We start from the raw sequence: 20,291 nt of genomic DNA, 5'->3' as shown, positions 1-20,291 counted from the left end.
ATGGAGTCCTCTGCTTGTGTGGGGTCTGGGCAGTTATGCCCACTGTCCTCATCGAAAGTCCTGGTTGCATTCCAATTCATATTTAATCAGAAATAAATCTGAATTTGATGGGACTGACTCCCAGGCGACTTTGTATATACTTGTGACCTTGCATGCATGTCCAATTGATATGTGTGGGTACTGCACTAAAGACTTCAATGTGCCATCAATATGTTTTTATTTATTAAAAATGTATGAATTCCAAGGAGTGTACTATCTGAAATTGACAATAGGAGAGAGGACTAATGTGAGGATAGTCATGTATAGATCCCACCAAATGCAGTATGTTGATTACAGCTCAGAAATTCCTGAAACATGAGAAGAGCAGTAATATAATAAAAATTTCTACTAAAAAATTGACTGATTTTCCCAGGAAATTTGCCGTCTACAGTCAGCAATGCTTGCCTTACATAAAGCTGCATATTTTATTTTATTTTACTTATTTTTTGCAGGAACATATGCGAACCGAAGCCCGACGCAAAAATCTTCTTATTTTGATTTTACATTATTTAACTGAAGAAGGGTAAGTATTCATTTGCTTTATAAGATACACATTACAAATCTGTGATTGTTGCCACAAGCAAACTTCATAGAGTCCCTGATAACGACGTTCAGCTTTCTTCCAGATTAGAGCTCCCATCATCCCCAGCCAGTCTGGCTGAGCATAATTGGAGTTGAAGTCCAGCACATAGAGAGAAAATGCAGAGATAGTTGATTCCTGAATCAGTGATCCTGGTCCTGTTTTATACTTCTCCTTTTTTCTCTGTATAAAACTTACGGCTACAACTCTCAGGCCCTAACAATACACTGAAGCTTTCTGAATCTGCCCCTCACAGGTATGTCGATGCTGCTAACGCCCTGGAGCGCGAAACAAAGTTTGGGTTGCATCGTTTTGAAGTTTGCGACAATGTTGATCTTGAGACCATTTTGATGGAATATGAAAGCTACTACTATGTCAAGTTCCAAAAGTACCCCAAGATTATCAAGAAAGCTGTAGACTCCAGTATGTAGCACTGTTCAGAAAGAACAGTTTTCTTCCGTTTTAAACGTGAATGTTGTCACCACCACTGATATTTGAGTTTAATGCACCTTCCCTCCCCCACCTCCAAAGAAATCCTATTAAAAATGAAGAGGGTTTGCCACTGAATTTCAGTAGTGCATCCCTTGGTATATTGGCTTCTCCACGTGGTGGAGCAGGAACTCATACGAGCGTGGCTCCCTTAGCGGACCTCACGCAAGACCATCAGCTACCAGGCTTGGATGCAACCCTTCCCAGCGAATCCAGGGAGAGAACTGAGCAGCCTTGTTTTTGTCTGGGATGCTCTGCAGCCGCACCACGCCCAACCGAAGGAAGCTTTCGTGCCATCGTAGAATCGGGGTTTGGAAGAGACCTTGCAGATCATCTAATCAAATATTTCCCAACCTTGGCAATATCAGGTGTGTGGACTTCAACGTTTAGGATTCTTAGCAGTGGCCATGCTGGCTGGGGAATGCTGGGAGCTGAAGTCCACATATATCAAAGTTGCTAAAGTTGGGAAACTCTGATCTAACTCAACCCCTTGCCTGCCAGCTCCCTCAGAGTTCTGTTTGCCTTAAGCAAGAGAACTGTCCTGACGAAGCAAAGGCCACGCCGAGACGAGGAGAAAGTCTCTAGTGTTTTATTTAACTGCTATTGTAGACAGAAAATCCTACCAAACTGAAGGAGCATGGGAAAACCCAGACAGATAAACCCCAAAACTCAAGGCGGGTCTGTTCTGGGTTTCTTTGAATGACAGCTCAAAGTCTCTACACTACGCATGCGTTTTCCCCCCTGGATAGGGGCCCCCTCCTGCTCACCATCCATACTCATGACAAGAACTGTCCAAAACATTAGGTTCTTTTTGGGTTTCTACTGCATACGATCCAAGACCTTTAGTGTTATTCATCTGGAGTAAGCATTGGCCCTTTCCACCTAAGCCCCTCTGGGTATGCTGCAGCAGAACACACCCGGGGGGTTATTCAGCTTGGTAAGCCGGACCTCTGCAAAAACACACAGGAAACCAGAGTGTAACAGAAACTTGAGAACACCCTTAATTCTGTTCAGACTAATATTTTCTTTTCTTTTTTAAAGTGCTGTTTTTCCCTCTTTCACAGCAGATGATAAATCAAGAATTGGAGGGAAATCAAAAAGGTAAGACAAATGGTAGCTGCTAGGACAGCATTAGGTAATAACTCTCTTGTAGCCACATTTTTCATTCAACTTTTTCCCCACTTCCTGCAGTGCAACTGGTATTGCATTCAACATGTTAAGTCTGATGGATGGATGTGGTTGGTTGGTTGGATGGATGGATGGATGGATGGATAGAGATAGATGATAAAGAGATAGATAGATGATAGATGGATAAGAAAAAGAGGATGGATGGATGGATGGATGGATGGATGGATGGATGGATGGATGTGGTTGGTTGGTTGGATGGATGGATGGATGGATAGAAAGATAGAGATAGATGATAAAGAGATAGATGATAGATAGATGGATAAGAAAAAGAGGATGGATGGATGGATGGGAGGGAGTAGGGGCATCTGCAGAAGGTATCCAAAAAGTCAAGATGGCAGCCGTAGCCACATGATCAAAGCCTCTCCCTTTGATCACATGGCCAAAGCCACCATCTTGACTTTTTTGACACACACATACACACCCTTGTGGATACCCCTGGTAGTGAGGGTAATACAGAATTGCAGTAGAAGGAAATGAAAGGAGTTGATGAGAGAAAATTCAAATGCTTTCTGGTGCTGAGTTATCTTAACATTGGTGAAGCATCACAAAATAGAATAATAAAACACACAGGTTTTAAAACAGAGAGTCTTAGCCCACATGAGTAATTTAAAAGGCCTGGAGTAAGAGAAATGCTTCACCTGACACAGAAGGTAAACTGGGAAGGATCTGGCAAAATCTTTCCCAAGATGGGGTGTCTGTTTTCTACCTTTTCATGCTGCTCAGCCATCTTGAGGGTCTCAGTAGAGCATAAGTCATCTTGTGGGTAGAGCATTGTCCGTCTTAAGGCCTGGGAAAAGATTGTTATTCGGGCAACCTGGTTCAAAGCCACTTAGAGCCATTCGGTTAAAAGAATATTTTCAAGTGAGCCTTAGAAATGAAGTGGCTAAACAAAGACAAGACATTTTGAGCCAAACTATCCAGTCTTTCGCTACATTATTTTGGGCCAACTGCTGTCTCTTAAAACCAGTCCTACTTGTAGCCCAGAGCCTCAGTCTAAACCAGTGTTTCTCAGCCTTGGGACCTTTCAGATGTGTGGACTTCAACTCCCAGAATTCCCCAGCCAGCAATGCTGGCTGGGGCATTCTAGGAGTTGAAGTCCACACATCTGAAAGGTCCCAAGGTTGAGAAACACTGGCCTAAACAGTGAGGTGCCTGCGTCCAGCCATGTTGCGGTGGAGCCTTCATCAGGAGCATCTACGTGGAGGTCAAAAAAGTCAGAATGTTGGCTGCAACTGCCCCCCACCCTTTTTATATATGCCATATGTAAAGGGGGGGGCTTTGATTGCCCCATCATGTTAATGATCTTGACTTTTTCACAGCACCCCCCCCTCCCCCAAAGACTCAGGCCTTGGTTCTTCTACCATTTTAAGAAAGGTGCTAAACTAAAATCTGCTTTTTCCATCTAGGGCATCTAGTAGCACATGCCGGAATCTTCCCAAGATTAGCCAGCATCACGGGAGACCACGGTCCAAAGTGTCGCCCACAGGAGTAGCAGAGCTCAAGGCCTCCTGCAAGGAAAGCTCTAAGCAGGTGGGACTTCCTTTCGTTTGTCAGCTGCTTTTTGACTTCATTTGGAGAACACGGTATTTTTAGCCATCGGATCAGGCAGCTGATCAATTACTAGGATTGACAAATAATCCTAAACCAGCACTGGGGGCATTGGTTTGGCCCTGGACAGTCTCTCTAGAGCAGTGTTTCTCAACCTTGGCCACTTCAAGATGCATGGACTTCAACTCCCAGAATTCCCCAGCCAGCCATGCTTTTTACCCAGAGATATCACAAGCTGACTTGAAACCAAAGCCTGGAATATGTGTACTCAATCATCCTTTCTGCTCTGAAAGATCTGTCCAAAAGGCTGTATTCTTGATGGAAATGGAGGATGTCAATTAATTCCTCAGTACAAAGGCCTCACTTACCTTTATGTGCAGTTCGGCTCAGGCACTGCTTTATTTATAACAGTTGCAAGCTGCCTTTTATAGGTTTTTGCTTTAAGACAGCAGGATTTTAAATAATGGGGGTGGAAGGTTAATTAAATATCACCATGGCCCATAGCAGCCTCCCCCAACCTGGTGTCCTGAGATATAGAGGAATTCAGTTCCCATGGTTCCCAGCTGGCTGGCAGAAGGGTACGCAGCAACTAACAGAATGCATAAAGAAGGGAACGGAGAAGAATCTGGCTTGGTAAGCATGCAAGCTTACAAACTGAACAGCCTGGGATGTCCGGGAAACTGTGGAAATTTCTAATACTTTCTGGGAAGCCTTGACACCTATAACTTCAAAATATTTTTTTTCCTTTATAGGAGAATGAAGATCCTTTAAGCAGAGTAGCATCGGAGTTTGGTTTAAACGTATCTGCAATCCACAAAGGAGGTGGAGAAGGCCCTCGTTCTAAAAGAGTTAGTCAAAATCCTACAAACAATAAGGGTCTTATAGAACATTTAGGTGTCCCAAGGGAAACGGTTGTAGACGTCTTGAGTGTTGTTTGATATATTCCTCTTTTGGGGGCCGGGCAGGATCTACAATAAAGAGTAAGAGTAGTTGAGTAATCCTTGCAGTGGAGATAGAAACCAACACTGGAGCCAATGTTTTTTTCAGTATATTCATAATGATAGGAGGATTAGCAAGGTAGCCAACCTGAATGGTTTTAAAAGGGGATTAGATAAAGAGATAGAGAAGGAGACTATTGGTTACGAAATACTCTGTCTACTCTTGGAGGCAAATTAGTCCAGGAAAGTGCTGTTGATATTGGGTGTGGCTGAGCATCCCAGAAACATCTCATTGGCTTCTTTAGGAATTAAGGGTTGGCCTACATTCTGATCTTCTGTGCAAAAACTGTTCCTTTGTTAAATTCTGTCTTATTTCTGGATTTTGCCAAGTGAAGGCAAACATTGATGGAAGCAAAGCAGAATACAGGGAGGCCAACTCCATCCAACACTGTTGAACCAAAAGAACATGGCTCCTGGGTGCAGACACCTTGCAGATTCACTTGGCAACGCTTGTTCGTGCCAATTGGTTCTGATTAAGGAAGGAACATTGTCCAAGGTTAATATCATGTTTCTCATGACAAGGTGGACCAGAAAGAGATAAATAGGCAATCAAGGAACCACAACCTTCTGATAAGTAGATTTATTGTAGAAAAGTAACGAAGACATTTACAAAAGAATTCCAATGAACATTGTATATCAAATGCAAGCCTTATTTATAACAAGGTTCAGATTCGTGATCCTCTTTCTCCCACCTGCACAGTGCAACAAACTTGAAGCCACCCTCTTTTGGTCCAGAAAGATAACTTCCACCTATCTCTTCTTTTGGTAACAGACAGGTCTGCTATCAGGCTGTTTGCTTTTGAGAAATGGCTCTCACAGCCAAGATAATGGCACAGCAATAGAGAGCAAAACATGGTAAGCCATGTCAGTGGCTATCTCCAACCTTTGGTGCTAAGATTAAAAACATATCTGGGCATATTAGATCAGTGTTTCTCAATGCTGGCAACTTTAAGATGCGTGGACTTCAACTCCCAGAATTCCCCAGTCACCATGGCTGGCTGGGGAATTCTGGGAGTTAAAGTCCACCCATCTTAAAGTTGCCAACATTGAGAAACACTGTGTTAGATGGTCAACTCTGGCCTTTGCTATCACAGAAATGTCTTCTCTGGTTTAGCTTGATATCTTTTTGGTTTGCTGCCTAATGTCTCTCAAGTACTCTGAGAGTTCAGACTTAGTAGATGGCATTTGCTTCTCCTGCAGGGCCAAATCATTGACTTCCGTGGGCTAATTCATGATGCTATCAAAGGAGCTTCCAGTGAAATTGCCTTGCACAGCCTTAACTGCAATCCAGATCCTTCAGTAAGCGGTGTTCTTTCTAACCAGTAGCCAGTAAAAGTCACTAATTATTTGGAAATAATAATTTCAATTAGAAGTAAAACTCTGATCAGTAACATTGATGTGTGGGAATGGCTTCCAGCACATAAAACCCAGAATATAATATTCTGCATCCTTCGTATCTTTGCAAAGTGGGAGTAACATGTTCATACTTCATTGATTTCCCCAAATTAATTAAAATGGCAAAACAATTTTTGCTTCCTAAGGATAAAAAGCATTAAGGAAAGATTTAGGAGAAAGGGTCAGGAACTGTGCATTAACCAAGTTCATCTGTGTCTTGTACCTCTTCTTGCCTTTGCATGTGTGTTTCTTCCCAAACTATATGCCAGGTTGCCATTCCAAAATATGACTGTCTCCAATTTCAGGGGGGCAGCAGGAGAGACTGCGGTTGAAGGCAGCCCAGACACTTAGGAATGCTGGACCCTTGTAATTACCCTACATTTCTGAGGGAGGAACTGCAGATCCAGTGTGGGTCCTTGGCCCATTATTCCTCTCTTCTGATGCAGTTTGGGCAGATTAATATTTAAAAAACCAAGACTGCCACTAGCATATGAGCCTTTAGAATAGGTAAATGGAAGCCAAGGATATACAGTCCAGGAGTCTACTCAGACAGTATTTTCTGCAACCGGTGTGTCTTTTCCATGTTTCTAGGAACGGCTGTTGAAACCTTTGGGTGCCTTACTTGGGATGACAGCTGAAATGAGGGAGCTTGCAACAGTTGTTAGCAAGGTGAGAGTGAGCCTTTCTTGTCAGACCAAGGATGGTTGTTGAACTCTGGCCTCATTAATTGAGGAACTGATCCTTCTGTCCATCTTAATATTGAAAGTTAGGTAGAAGCGGCGGGAGGAACATTAATAGATAGTCTTACATTGGGAACAATTCAGTAATATCGTTTCCTGCCTGAGCTCCACATTTTTGTGTTAGCCGATTCTTCCACCTTGTGGAGTCCTACAAGTTGCACAATTTGTGTCCGCCTGGAAAAAGCAGTCCGTGGTAAAGCCAGGATACCATGATTGATGAAGTATTGGCACAGTCCTGAATGGCAGGACATCTGTAAATGGTTGCACCAGAGTATGAAATGACTAACTGCTGATAAGAACCGGATATAATAGGCTGCATCCTTGAAAATCCAAAAACCTTTGCAACCCCACCCCACCCCCAAAAAACTAGTTTGTACCTTTGCAAAGCATGCACACATTTACCTTCTGAAAACGGGAAGGTGGTAATGGAAAGTCTTTTGCAAAAGTCATTATGCTTGAAGTCACGTTAATCCCAAAGGTTTTGGCCAATAGAAACGGAAGGTGTGCAGTTGGAAGGATTAGAAAAGAGCATGTGTTCTTACAAGATCTTACAGCAGGTGGGAAACCTTCAGCTCAGGGGTTTAATTGCTCCACTAGCCTGCTCTGGGCAGGTGGCAGGCTCTCAGATGAGGGTTTGATTTCTCCAGCAAAGTGTCACCCAACTTGCTAAGTAAGGTAAATGAGGCACTCTGCCTTCAGGCTGAATTGTGGTCCCTTTGCCTGAGTTTAGAGACCCCCTCGTAGAGTGGGGTTTTTTTTATCCCACAGCCTGAAATTAAGTGGGCCAGCAACAAGCCCTGTCGATTTCACTGGGATTTATTCCTAGGTGAGCATGCTATGAATTCTTGCAGTAACCAATTAGAGCAGGGATGAGCTGCCCATAACTTCCAGTTGTTGTTGAATGACAATTCTTGCAGACCCAGCCAAGCTTGACTAATGGAGAGAGATGCTGGAAGTCATAGTTCGTAACAGCTGACTCTTCTCTTCTCCCCCCATGATAGCATCAGTACAACAACCTCTCCTTTTTCATGTTGCTTTCTTTAACTTTATGGCACGGTCAAGCTTATTTTGCTGCGTGTTTATTATGCTCGTACAGGAAAATAGGAGGCCTGTTTTTAAGAGGATCAAACAATGTCTTGCAGGATATCTATCTTCATAACCCCAATGTGAAATGGAATGATATTATTGGACTTGATGCAGCCAAGCGGTTAGTCAAGGAAGCTGTTGTTTATCCCATAAGGGTAAGGAATGCTTGAACAGCTCTTTTAAAAGTCACGCAGATGGTCTCTATTCTCATGGCCAAGACTGACTGACTTTATTTATTTATTTATTTCCTACCAATACTACTTGGAGTGGGGAACAGGAAGGCAATTTGGGAGGAAAATTAATTCAGGTTGGTTTACTTGGGCCATCTCTGGAGTACGATGATGTTTCAGCATCCTCTGCTGCATTGCCAGCATCTGTGGTGGCTGTTTTTTTTTTTAATTCCAGCATTGCTGTAGAGCAGGTTATCCTCCTTGGGCTGCAGACCAAACCCACCACAAGTCCCAGATTAAAGGCAGCAGCAGCCCTTTCAGGGAGAAACCATGTCTTGGTGATAGAGAACATGTTTTGTGGGCTGAAGGAGCCATGTTAAAAGCCTTCAAGCTAAGCTAGACATTTGGTGGGAGTGGGAGGATCTGCTTTGGTGGGAATTTTTCCTTGTCTTTTAAGCCTGTGGGTGAGAAATACAGAATCAGCCACTCAGATTTCCTACATTTTCCCTCCAGCAATGTTCTGATAAAAAAATGCTGGTTGGGTTGCCAAAACAAGCTGCTAGGAGTGCTTAGTGCTTCGAAAAGCCCCTTGTTTAGTGATGGTCTTCTTCTTCTTCTTTCCATAGTACCCACAGTTGTTTACAGGCATTCTTTCTCCGTGGAAGGGACTTTTACTATACGGGCCTCCAGGTATGATCTGTTTAACTACATTTTGTGACTCCGCTATCTGTTTCATGTCTTACAGCCTGGCTGAACACTGACAGCATTCTTAATGAAAGTCACAATAGTTTTTTCATTGGTCGTGTGACCTCAGTTGCATAACCTATCCTTACGTGCCTCGCAAGGAAAAAAAATTCGTTATGAAAATGTAACATGCATACAGTTTCCAAGCAGGGAGGGACTGAACCATATATTGAATATAATCTAATCAGGCTGAGTGAACGTTGTCTTTCCTCTGTCTTGTAGGTACTGGGAAAACTTTGCTGGCTAAAGCTGTTGCCACTGAATGCAATACAACGTTCTTCAACATCTCAGCGTCCACCATTGTCAGCAAATGGAGGGGTGATTCAGAAAAGCTTGTCAAAGTGAAAACTCCTTTTGTTTCCTTTATACACAAACAGAATTTAAGAGAGAATTTGCTAATATGGCATAACACAGGCGTTGGCTAAACCAGTCTTCCCTAGCCCAGTATTCTCTCCAGAAATAGGGGAGCAACCAGTAGAATCCCTGCCTAGCGTAGCTGCACTGGCTAAGGATTCTGGGAATTAGGGCCCAGTGTGTCCTGAGGACAAAATACTGGGGAAGGCAGGAAAAAAATAAAAGTTCTGGAGCTCTTGTCCTTTGTTAGCCCTCCCAGGTAAACCAGACAGGAAACACGACCAGATGAGCTAATTCTACTTTATTGCAAGATTAAGAAAATCTTGTAAGTGTGAAAGTACAAATCCGCCCGCCACATTTTTATTCCCACCTGAATAATTAGGGCAGGCCCTTCCTAAGCTTCTTTCTCTGGACATTACTCTGTTGTGGATTCCTTTTTCTTTTATCTGATCATTCCCTAGGCGTCATCTCTTCCCCCCATCTTCCAAGGTCACCCTCACATTCCATCACACTTTTGAGGAAAGGTTAGAAAGTTTGGGGCAAATATGTGGGGACATGATTGTATAGAATTAATAATTGTGTAGATAAATTGGATAAGGAAAAGCTTTTCCCCCTGTTTCTTAATCCTGGAATCCAGGGCTCTTTAACGAAGCTGAATCAGGCAAAATTCAGGAAAGGCACAATAAAATACTTAACAGTACATAGTCAGGGTCTGGAATTTGCCAAGACAAGATATGGTAATGACCACTAACACGTATCTCTTTATTTATTTATTTTATTTATTTATATTTCAAATTTAGTCACTGCCCATTTCACTCACAGAGCGACTATGGGCGGTTTACAATAAAAACAAAAATAAATACTAATTAAAAATACAATAAAACCATTCTTAAATAAATATTATAATCCAAGGCGTAGATGTTAAAAAAAGTTCTTAATTTCTGGGAGCATCTTAAATCATTGATTGATTGATTGATTGATTAGGAATCTCAAAGAGGACATGAGAAAGTGAGTACTACTTTGCTAGATTCTTTGCTAGCAGTTGCCCATTTGAGCAGTTGCTCAATTGTCCATTGTGGGAAGCACATCCTGGAATAGGTAAGTGTTTAGTTGGATCCAGTACTCTTCCTGTGGTCCTGCCTGTTCCTTTTCTTTTCTTTTGACTCCACAATCCACTCATTTTGTAAATTTCAAAAATGAGGGCATGTTTCAATCTGACTAAGTGGTGCTGAAATTTGGTCTTGCATGAGAACATCAGAGGAAACTTGCTAGTTTAGATCAAGACCTACTTAAAAAAAATGTTTCACTTTTTTTTCATCATTAGCTTCATAATGAAAAGCAATTAACAAATGTTGCACTCCGACATTCTTTGCAAACATCTCAGGAGTAGCCCCCAGAGCAGTGTTTCTCAGCAACTTTAAGCTGTGTGGATGTCAACTCCCAGAATTCCTCAGCCAGCATACTGCTATGGAATTCTGGAAGTTAAAGTCCACACATCTTAAAGTTCTTGAGGTTGAAAAACGTTACCCTAGAAAATCACCCATGCACCTAGTACTGATTCAGAGCGATTTTTAAACTGGGCTGTTAAAATCCAGGCAGTCACTAGAGAGCAACAGAGTTTTCTCCATTTCTTTGCTGCCACCTAGTGGTCTTCACAAATTTTGCATTTGATTTCACTGCCCTGACTCTTCATGTCCTGTTGGAATTTTTTCACAGTGGATTTCAGGGCAGTTATCTAACAAAAGATCTAACATGTAACTGCATCAGAGTCTAACTTTTCTGAAGAAGAGCATTATCTGTAGAGAGAAGTAATTTTTTTACAAAAAAACCTGAAACCGCTTTGATAGATACTGTGTTTGTGTAATGTATCTAAGTATTTAGCTCACCCAATTTTCAATTTCCTTTGCATTCATTTTTGCTTATAAAAGTGTATTTAAAAATCTATAAATGCAGCTGTAAAGGGACATTTCAGTCTCTGGTGGTTATAGGAGGATTTGCTCAGAATCTGGAATCACTCTCCTGTCTTATTCCCTTCATATTTGAGTAGGATTTAGGTGAAAAGATTTAAAATATAAAGACAGGATTGTGTGTCTTTGCTCTTCCTCTCCTCTTTTGTGAGCTATGGAGATTTAAGAATTATTTTGTATGTCCATATCAAGGCAGTATTTCTAATATTTTTGTGTATCCTCATAATCAGTTCTTTTACAATATTTTACTGTAATAGCAGCTGCATTTTCCTGATCCCATAGCAGAAAACAAAATATACAGTACAGAAGTTTTAAAAAAATGTTTGTATGTTTGTTTGTTTTGTAGTATTGAATTGATACCCATTCTAGCTGAGTGCAATGAGGCTTATAGTTAGAGAGGTGCAAAACATTCCATATGGGAGCAATCTGGTTCTGGAAAGTCCACTTTTTTTCTCCACATCAGGTGGATCAAAGAGTTCTGCAAGGGGTTCATGGATTTCCAGAAGGGGATTATCCAGAACGAGAAGTAGTTTGTGGCATCCTAAATGTGTGCCAGGGACGCGGTGGCGCTGCGGGTTAAACCGCTGAGCTGTCGATCGGAAGGTCGGCGGTTCGAAACCGCGCGGCGGGGTGAGCTCCCGTTGCTCGTCCCAGCTTCTGCACACCTAGCAGTTCGAAAACATGCAAATGTGAGTAGATTAATTGGTACCGCTTCGGCGGGAAGGTAACAGCGTTCCGTGCAGTCATGCTGGCCACATGACCCGGAAGTGTCCTATGGACAACGCCGGCTCCAAGGCTTTGAAACGGAGATGAGCATCGCCCCCTAGAGTCGGACACGACTGGACTTTACGTCAAGGGAAACCTTTACCTTTACCCTAAATGTGTGCCAGACGCTGAACTCTCTCTTCCTTCATTTTATGTCAGAGGAAGGGACAAGTTGCAAGCAAGTGAAAGAGCGAAGAGTGTTTGGAATTTTCCCGAGGGCTGCAGTGGCTCTGTGGCTCCAAGTTGCCAACCCCACTTTGGCGGCTTGCCCCAGTATTGCAGTCTTCCCAGCTTCCTGCAGCCAGAGGATGATCCCATACAGACCCTTTGGCCCTCCTGATTTCTTGAGTTCTGTCTCTTTCTCTACAGGTATTATTTGAACTTGCCCGCTACCATGCACCTTCCACAATCTTCCTGGATGAGCTGGAGTCAGTCATGAGCCAGCGAGGCACTGTTCCAGGGTAACAATTTTCAAGTGGCCTGTCCTTTGCTGCTTTTTTACTTTTTGGTGGTGGGGGGAGCGTGGGTGTCAGGTCAATCCTCTTCCCAAATATTTAAAAAAATAAGCCCACCCCCACTCACTGCACCCTGGCTAGTATTAGGAACATAGATTAACCTTTGTGGCTTCTTCTATTCATCCCCTTTTCTTCTTCTAAACATCTTCAAATACAGTAAGCCAAATGGGCTAAGTTGGATCCCCAGACAAAAGGTCTTTTTGATCCAGACCTGAGTGGAGGACCGCCTGAATTCTCCTGGTTGGAGGGTTCAGGAGTGGAAGTGGAATATAATCAACAGGGAGAGCTTTTTCCACAGCAGGCTAGTTTCTCGACTGATTTCTGATGGTTGTGCAAATCTTAAGGGATACAAGATTAAGAAAGCATCTCAAAGTCATCATTGTCCTCCTAATCTCTTTTTGAGGCCCACTGAATCAAACAGATAAGCTTCTGTTACCAGCATTTGAACATATATTAAGGATTCTCTATATTAAGTTATTCCATTGCTGTTTTGGCCTTGGTCTGATTCAGGCTGTCCTCAACAGAGCTGTTTGAAGAAGGAGGGATTGGGGCTGCTTCCTTTATAGTCTTTGACCATGCCTCAGGATACCTAGATTTATATAGAATATTTAGGTGGAAATACTGGGGAAGGCAATGGCAAACCACACCGCTACAGTCTGCCAGGAAAACGTCGCATCCCCCCAAAGGGTCAGACATGACTTGGTGCTTGCACAGGGGACCTTTCACCTTCACATAGCTTCTAAACATTAGGTCCTGCCACCTTAGGAGCTGCAGATCTGATTCTTTCCCAAACATTTAGCTTTGTCCCCTGAGAACGGAGGCTTGATGTTCTTCAAGAAGAAAGATACAGAGCCTACACCAGCATTTCTCAACCTTGGCAACTTTAAGATGGGTGGACTTCAGCTCCCAGAATTCCCCAGCCAGATTGAGAAATGCTGGTCTACATACTGTCATGTTAAAAACTTTCAGATAGTCAGAAGGACTGTTTACAAAGGGCTCCATACCAGGATCACTTGAGAGGTTCCAGCGAGGAGGAGCTGTTTTTGCTATCCAACAGCTTTGCACAAATAACTGCTGCATTTTGTGCTGTCTTGAGCTGTGCTAAATCTTAATGTCCAGATGTTTTCCCCTTGATCATTGTGTCTCTTGTACACATGCTCTTGATGTTATTTTATCTTTTTAGCTCAGCAGGGATAGAAAGAAATATAATTCCATAAAGTGGATGCTTGGACTACCTTTCTGGTGGTGCCTCTGTTTCTCCAGACCAACCATTTTAGGCCAGTGAGCAGAGGTCCTTCACAGCATGGTAACCAAAGATCAGTTTGCGCATTTAGTTACTGCCCCAGTTTCTAAGAGGAGTCTGGAGGCTCTGAGAGAACTGGGGGGGGGGGAAATCCCAGATACCTCTCTATCACTTGATGTCTTATTGGTCAGAGACCTGCAGTTGAAGGTGGCAATGAAGTCCTCAGCAGGGCTGGGTCAATGAAGGTGGTTCCACATACAGAAGTCATCAACGAATTTGCACAGTCATCAAGTGATGAATCATGTATATGAAGATTGTTTTGAAGATTCCTTAATTGGAGAGATGATTATAACATCATAATGCTGGGTGGACTTGGAAGAGAACATGATTAGATAAGCTTTGTGTGAATTAATAGTCCATATACCTTCCTGTTCTCAGACAAATGTGTCTGAAATCTTTTACCTGCAGGGGGAAAAGGACTGGGACCTTATGCCTGACACACATACCCTTTGCCCTTGCTTTTATGCATCTTTTTAATTGGCTCATAGAACAGACATATAGGGCAGTCTCCTGTTTTTACATTCTAATCAGCACCCACCCCATCATTCCATCCTCATAGCCTGGATTTCTCAACCAGGGGTCATAAAATAAAATTAAAGATTTAAAAATGGCCCTTATCATGCAGGGTCAGGCCTTCTTTCTGAAGAAAGCCCCAACCCTGTAGGCCTTCAGAAAGGCAATAAAAATCTGTTTGGTTTTTTCCTTTGGCATTGGGGCCTGGACAATTGCATTCCCCATTTGGAGGAGGGAGCGAATGTGAATCTTGGTCGCCTCTTAATGTCTGGTTGAATTTTAATTGAAACTGTCTATTTTGTTTTGTGTTGGGGTCTACTGTGGGCTTCCAGAGTCACAATGTTTGCGTTGGGTGGTTATATAAATTCTATAAATAAAGATGGTGAAATCTCATACAATTTAGCTAATCGCACCCCTTAAAGTCTCGCACAATCTCATGTGAGAACACTGAAATCCTACAAGATTTCAGGCATCAACAGTGACCTTTTCTAAAATTTCACATTTTTCAAAATTCTCAAGTTCTTTAACACTGGAGTTCTGTGGCCACTAACCTGAATTACTACAGATGATTTAGTACCAGTACTCTCCATGTTGCTGATCCATGTACTCTCTCAAAGTGGGGCTTGTTTGGTTCACACACATAGTTTTGTGTGACTCTGGCCTATATAGTCCAAAACTATGGTTTATGTTTATATTGCTTGTACAGCAAACCATGGTTAAACAAACAGAGACTTTGCATGAAGCCAGTCATCAGATAATTGATACCTTCCAGGAGGATGTGGCCAACAGAACTCAATCTCTCGCTAGAGAATCTTCTGCACCGGGATGTAGCTTCATGGCGGAGCTTAGTGTGACCCTTCCACGGAGCCATCAGCTCTGGTCCATGAAGTGAGAGGAAAGAAAACTCCATCAGATATAATTTAAATTAAATCAGATCACTTGATTCAACGGCTCTGTATCTGTTGAATACCTCTTCTGTTAAAAGTTACGCTTTGGTGGTTTTAGAGGGCCCCAAAATTTCAAGGACTGCTTCGACTTCAAGTGGTGTCCCTGTGTTGCAGAGGAAAGGGTTGTGCCAGTTTCATGCAAGGATATTTAAAGGATTGTTAGGTTCTGAATCATGGACAAAGTCAGTGTTCTACCAAGGAGTTTTGCCCCATTTCTGTCCTCAGTGAGACCCAGTGCAAGGCTTAATTGCCTTCTAAATGCCAGTGCTGGCATTTGCTCAGGCCCTCTTGGATTAATCTGCATGCAAAGATACAACTTCAGATGCCTAGTTCCTTTCATTCTAGTCCTCTAATGAGCAAATTCACTGTTGAATTAACTTCTCAACATTAACCATCACAAGGTTTACAATAATGCTTGGGCCTTAGCTAATGGAAGTAAGGAGAAAAGAGCTTCCATAACAGGGATTCCACATCTTAGCCAATTCCTATTTAGATAAAGGGGATCCTTCTCCCATGCCTAGAAATAATATTTCCCCTTTTTCCCTGCCCCCAACTTATCTTGGTAGTGGTGAACATGAAGGGAGCCGGCGGATGAAAACAGAATTATTGGTGCAGATGGACGGCTTGGCCCGATCCGATGATCTTGTCTTTGTTTTAGCGGCTTCCAACCTGCCCTGGTAAGAGAGCCAGAGAATATGTTTTGAATACATCTGCATGAGCCTCTAAACACAGATAAAGATTTTACTTACTCAGAGCAGTAAAAGCCATGATATTTGGCTAAAGCCTTCAAAGATTAATTGGAAGCTTTTGGGTTCTTTATTATCATCACTATTATTAATGTTTTGCTTCTGCAGTTCTTGCTGTTTGTACCACAAAGTACATAATCCTTCAGAAGATCAACATATGCCAGGGCAAGCCAGCTGCTAATATTTAAAAAGCAACTTGATGGCCAAGTTATTTACTATAGTTAAGCTAAAGAAGCATTCTCAGCGGAGAAAATCTTAAGGTGCTTAAATCATCCGGCACTCTAAAAATAGGGAAAGTTGGATTTTATTGGAATTATAAGTGCTGAATTAAAGTTTCAGGATAAAAACCCTCCTGTTTTCATAGAAAGATCTGGTCAGGATCAAAATGGGCTACAGTAGAAAGAATGCCCCTTTGGTCTTTTGTACGGAAGTAACAAAGGAGGGCACTACAGTGAATCCTTGTTTTAAGGGATATCAGTGCAACAAACTATGCATGGAGTGGACCATATTTTTCCTGAAATCTGAGTGAATTGACAGAAATTGATGTTGGTGTAATGACATCACTGTGCAAAATGAAGTAAGCTGATACTAATGGCATCATTTGTGTGTTGATAGAAATTGCTGCCTTATTCTTGACCTTCCTGAATCATGTTCTCCCATCCTCCTCATCCTCCTCCTTAATTAGCCCATTAAAACAAAGTTTTACTGTAAGATAATGCAGTGGATGAGTTGTGAATTAGAAGAGTCAGCTTCAATTTTGCTCTTCTTGTGGATTCATTCACTCTCTCACTTCCTATCCTCTTAGTCCCTGGCTGTCAAATGATGATCATCATCATACTCACCTGGCCTATAGAACTAATAGCCACTTTCACAGTAGTGTCTTGTAACGTCAACCAGCTGTGGCAATTTAAAGCCTGTCTTCATTGGTGACCCACTCCCACCAGGATGATTATATGGTGCTGTAAGGTGGTATAACCTGTTGTGTGGAAATGGCCCTTGGCAGAAGGGCAAAGTAATATTTTTTTTGCCTGTGTTGGCATTTGATAAAGCCAGCCTGCTTGTTCTGCTCCAGCTGCTGCAGACGTGCATGTATGCACAGCATGCAGTAACTCTATGCTTGATGACTGAAAACAGATAGGAAGAACTGGCTCTATTGTAAGCCATTGTGCATAAGCTTAAAATCCATCTCACTCTGATGGTCTGTTCACACACACAACTCTTTGCTTGAGTGAAGGCATGTGCATATGAACAAGCCCTGTCTCAGCTGGATCACTTCCAGTCTGGGGGGCCCGGATCCTTCCATAGTTTTGGTGTCTCTTAAGGAATCCTTTTACTGCTTACACTTTGGGAAATGGCTAGTCGTGAAATCCTATCGCTAATAGAGCAGTGTCCAAGGATCTGTCCTACGTTTTCTTCTAGGGAACTGGATTACGCCATGCTGCGCCGACTGGAGAAAAGGATTCTAGTTGACCTCCCAAATAAAGAGGCAAGGCAGGCGATGGTCCAGCATTGGCTTCCCCCAGTGAGCAACAGTGGAGGAGTGGAGTTGAGGACAGAGCTGAATTATACTTTGCTCAGTCAGGTGAGCAGGAAGCCCATCCAAGTTATGAATGGCCTTTGTAAAGGAGTCAGTGAGTCTGTAGAGGATAGAATGGTTATTGGCAATTAGTCATGATGGTTTGGTGGGACCATCGCTTTCAAAAATAATTACTGATTGCTGGAAACAAGAGCATGGAACTTGTCTTCTTTTTTGAGGCCTTACTGAAGGCATCTTGGTTGGCCACTGAGGGAAATAAGATGCTGAATGAGATAGGCCACTGGTCTGATCCGTGTGGATCTTGTAATGTTATCTTGATATTCTTCTAGTGGCAGAAGAGCTTGTCACAAATCTGTCTTTGAGCAAACCTCTGTTCCATCATAAATAATCCATAAGACGGGTTCCATGTGCTCAGGAGTCCTTTTTGGTTGTGTGAGAAGGGGCCTGACGTAGAAAATCTTCCCCATAACCTGTCTTCCATTTCATCCTTTCTTAATCTGAATGCTAGCTTGGCAACTATCCGCAATGGAGAACCTCTGCAGACTTGAGCACATCTTTCTGTTTACATATTAGGAGATGGAAGGCTACTCTGGGTCGGACATTAAGCTGGTCTGCAAAGAAGCGGCTATGCGTCCTGTGAGAAAAGTCTTCAACGCTCTTGAAAATCATCAGCCAGGTACAGCAAACCCTCTGAGCATTCAAGCTGAGCAGATGCCGCAATATCAGATAAGCTGTGATGTCTAACTAGGTTAGCTAGCAAGCTTAACGGGAGAATGATACATTATAGATGTGTACCGGCAGATGGCAGTATTTTGTTTCCAATTAGACTTATTTTGGATTTGTAGACTCCCAGTTTTGCCACTGGTATAAAAGTGTCAGCCTTTCTAAGATGCAATGAGCCTTCACTCCCTCCACCAGATCTCTGCTAGTCTGGGGTGTGTTACTACTACAAATATGTTTTTGCACAAAAGGTTATCACACATCTATAGTGCTGATCTTTCTCAACATTTCACCTGCATTAAACCAGTCTTCTCCAATCTGCTGCTCTGTAGATGTGCTGGAACACCAAGAACCCTTAGCCAGCATCTGGAGGGACCCATGAAACAATATTTTGGCCACATGAAAGATCATTCCTAGGATAACCCCTGAATTAGGACAACTCAGGTTTTCAAGTCCTCTTTGTCAGACCTTACAAAGAAGTAGGCTGGGAGTGAGGAAAGAGAAAGGCTGCTGAAATCAAGAAGTCTGTGTTGTTGAAGGACTAAGATGTGTACATGATGTCAAAGTCAGCCTTTTGTTTGTCCCCATACTCACAAGCATAGGCCAAACGGTGGGTAAGCAGCTTTTTAATTTTCATGGAGATGTTTTGCACATACATAGTTTGTTCATTGTTATCACTTGAGACTATTTATTAATTGCAGATTTTTATCCCTTCTATCTTGTATACGCAGAGTAGTTTATAGCCAGTTTTCCATTTCTGTCCCCCTTGGGCTTATTATAAGGCAGGCTTCCTCAGTCTGGTATTCTGGGTGGGGTTGGACTTCAACTCCCCAAATTGGAAGCTAGGACTAATAATCTCACACACTGGAGGGCACCAATTTGAGGAATGAGAGGGGAAATGAAATTAAAATGATGTCCACAGCTCACCACACAGAGTGAGAATAAACTAGAAGGATAAACTAGAGGGAGCAGAGCAAGACTCCAGGTATGGAGGTGTCATTCACAGGTCTGTCCCTCCTATGACCCCATCATCTGGGTTTGATGTCATTCAAGGGGAGGCTTGAGGAGTTCATTGACTCCGAGTGGACCACCTTTGGATGACATCTGGATTGCTAATTGGAGATCTTCTTTCTTCAGACAGTGGGAACTTACCTGTGATCCAGTTGGACACTGTCACAACTGAAGACTTCCTGGATGTCATCTCTCATACCAAGCCCTCTGCTAAGAACCTAAGTCAAAAATACGTTGACTGGCAAAGAGAATTTGAGTCAGTCTGAGCTGAGTTTAAGATCTGAAACAATTATCCAAGTTTCCAATTTTTCCACCCCACCCCAAAAGGCAGTCCCAACAAATTTCTACCGAGTATTTTTTTTTTACCGAGAGGAAACTTCAGTCATTTTCTGAACTGGATACTTTTATGATGGAGAAGAGGCTGCAAATTGTTATTTGGAGAACCTTGTTATATTTTTTTCAGCTGATAGCCTTATAAGGCAGAAAAACATTTTAGCACTTTATGACTAAAACTGGCATTTTTTATTATTGTATCACCTAGAAGACTTCTGGGATCTATTTTGCTGACTTAATATTTTGCTGCTCTAATTTTCTTCCTTAGTGAGACAGATAGTAGGAAATGACAAAGAAGGAAATTAATTGGCCTTCTCAGGGATCCTTGGATTAAACCAGTAGATTTTGAACAAGACCAACATCCATGAAGAATAAACCACTTTGGAGTCTCAGTGATGTATTTTAGAAGCTTATTTACAGAGATTAGTATCTCTCATTTATCTTCCCTTGGTCATTTGAGGATTTAAAATAGACACTTTCAATATTTTTCCCCCTTAGGGAAGAAACTTGGAAAGTGTAGCAGGTTTTGTATAATCTACCTGGTGGATCCCCAGATTTAAACAGGGCAGCTGCCAGGAAAGGAAGTATTTATCCTTGTCCTAC

At 42.4% G+C, this 20,291-nt stretch overlaps 1 protein-coding gene across 2 annotated transcripts; it reads left to right on the top strand.

Moving 5' to 3' along the window:
- The first annotated feature begins 497 nt into the window (after positions 1-497).
- On the top strand, positions 498-19,739 carry KATNAL2 (katanin catalytic subunit A1 like 2). 2 transcript variants are annotated; one of them, XM_063295845.1, is made up of 15 exons: positions 498-562; positions 876-1,042; positions 2,173-2,209; positions 3,703-3,826; positions 4,597-4,692; positions 6,043-6,141; positions 6,829-6,906; positions 8,120-8,218; positions 8,860-8,923; positions 9,200-9,318; positions 12,433-12,524; positions 15,908-16,018; positions 17,507-17,669; positions 18,198-18,300; positions 19,482-19,739. In XM_063295845.1, the coding sequence occupies exons 1-15, from the start codon at positions 498-500 to the stop codon at positions 19,619-19,621; spliced, it is 1,557 nt and encodes a 518-aa protein (XP_063151915.1). In that variant the 3' UTR covers positions 19,622-19,739. The 2 variants fall into 2 exon arrangements, with proteins under 2 accessions (XP_063151915.1, XP_063151916.1); XM_063295846.1 differs by lacking the exon at positions 17,507-17,669 and having other exon boundaries at positions 19,482-19,596.
- The last annotated feature ends 552 nt before the right edge of the window (positions 19,740-20,291 follow it).

Source organism: Candoia aspera, chromosome 2, assembly GCF_035149785.1.
Source record: "Candoia aspera isolate rCanAsp1 chromosome 2, rCanAsp1.hap2, whole genome shotgun sequence".
In the NCBI taxonomy this organism is placed as follows: domain Eukaryota; kingdom Metazoa; phylum Chordata; class Lepidosauria; order Squamata; family Boidae; genus Candoia; species Candoia aspera.
This window is presented reverse-complemented; position numbering and strand designations above follow the sequence as displayed.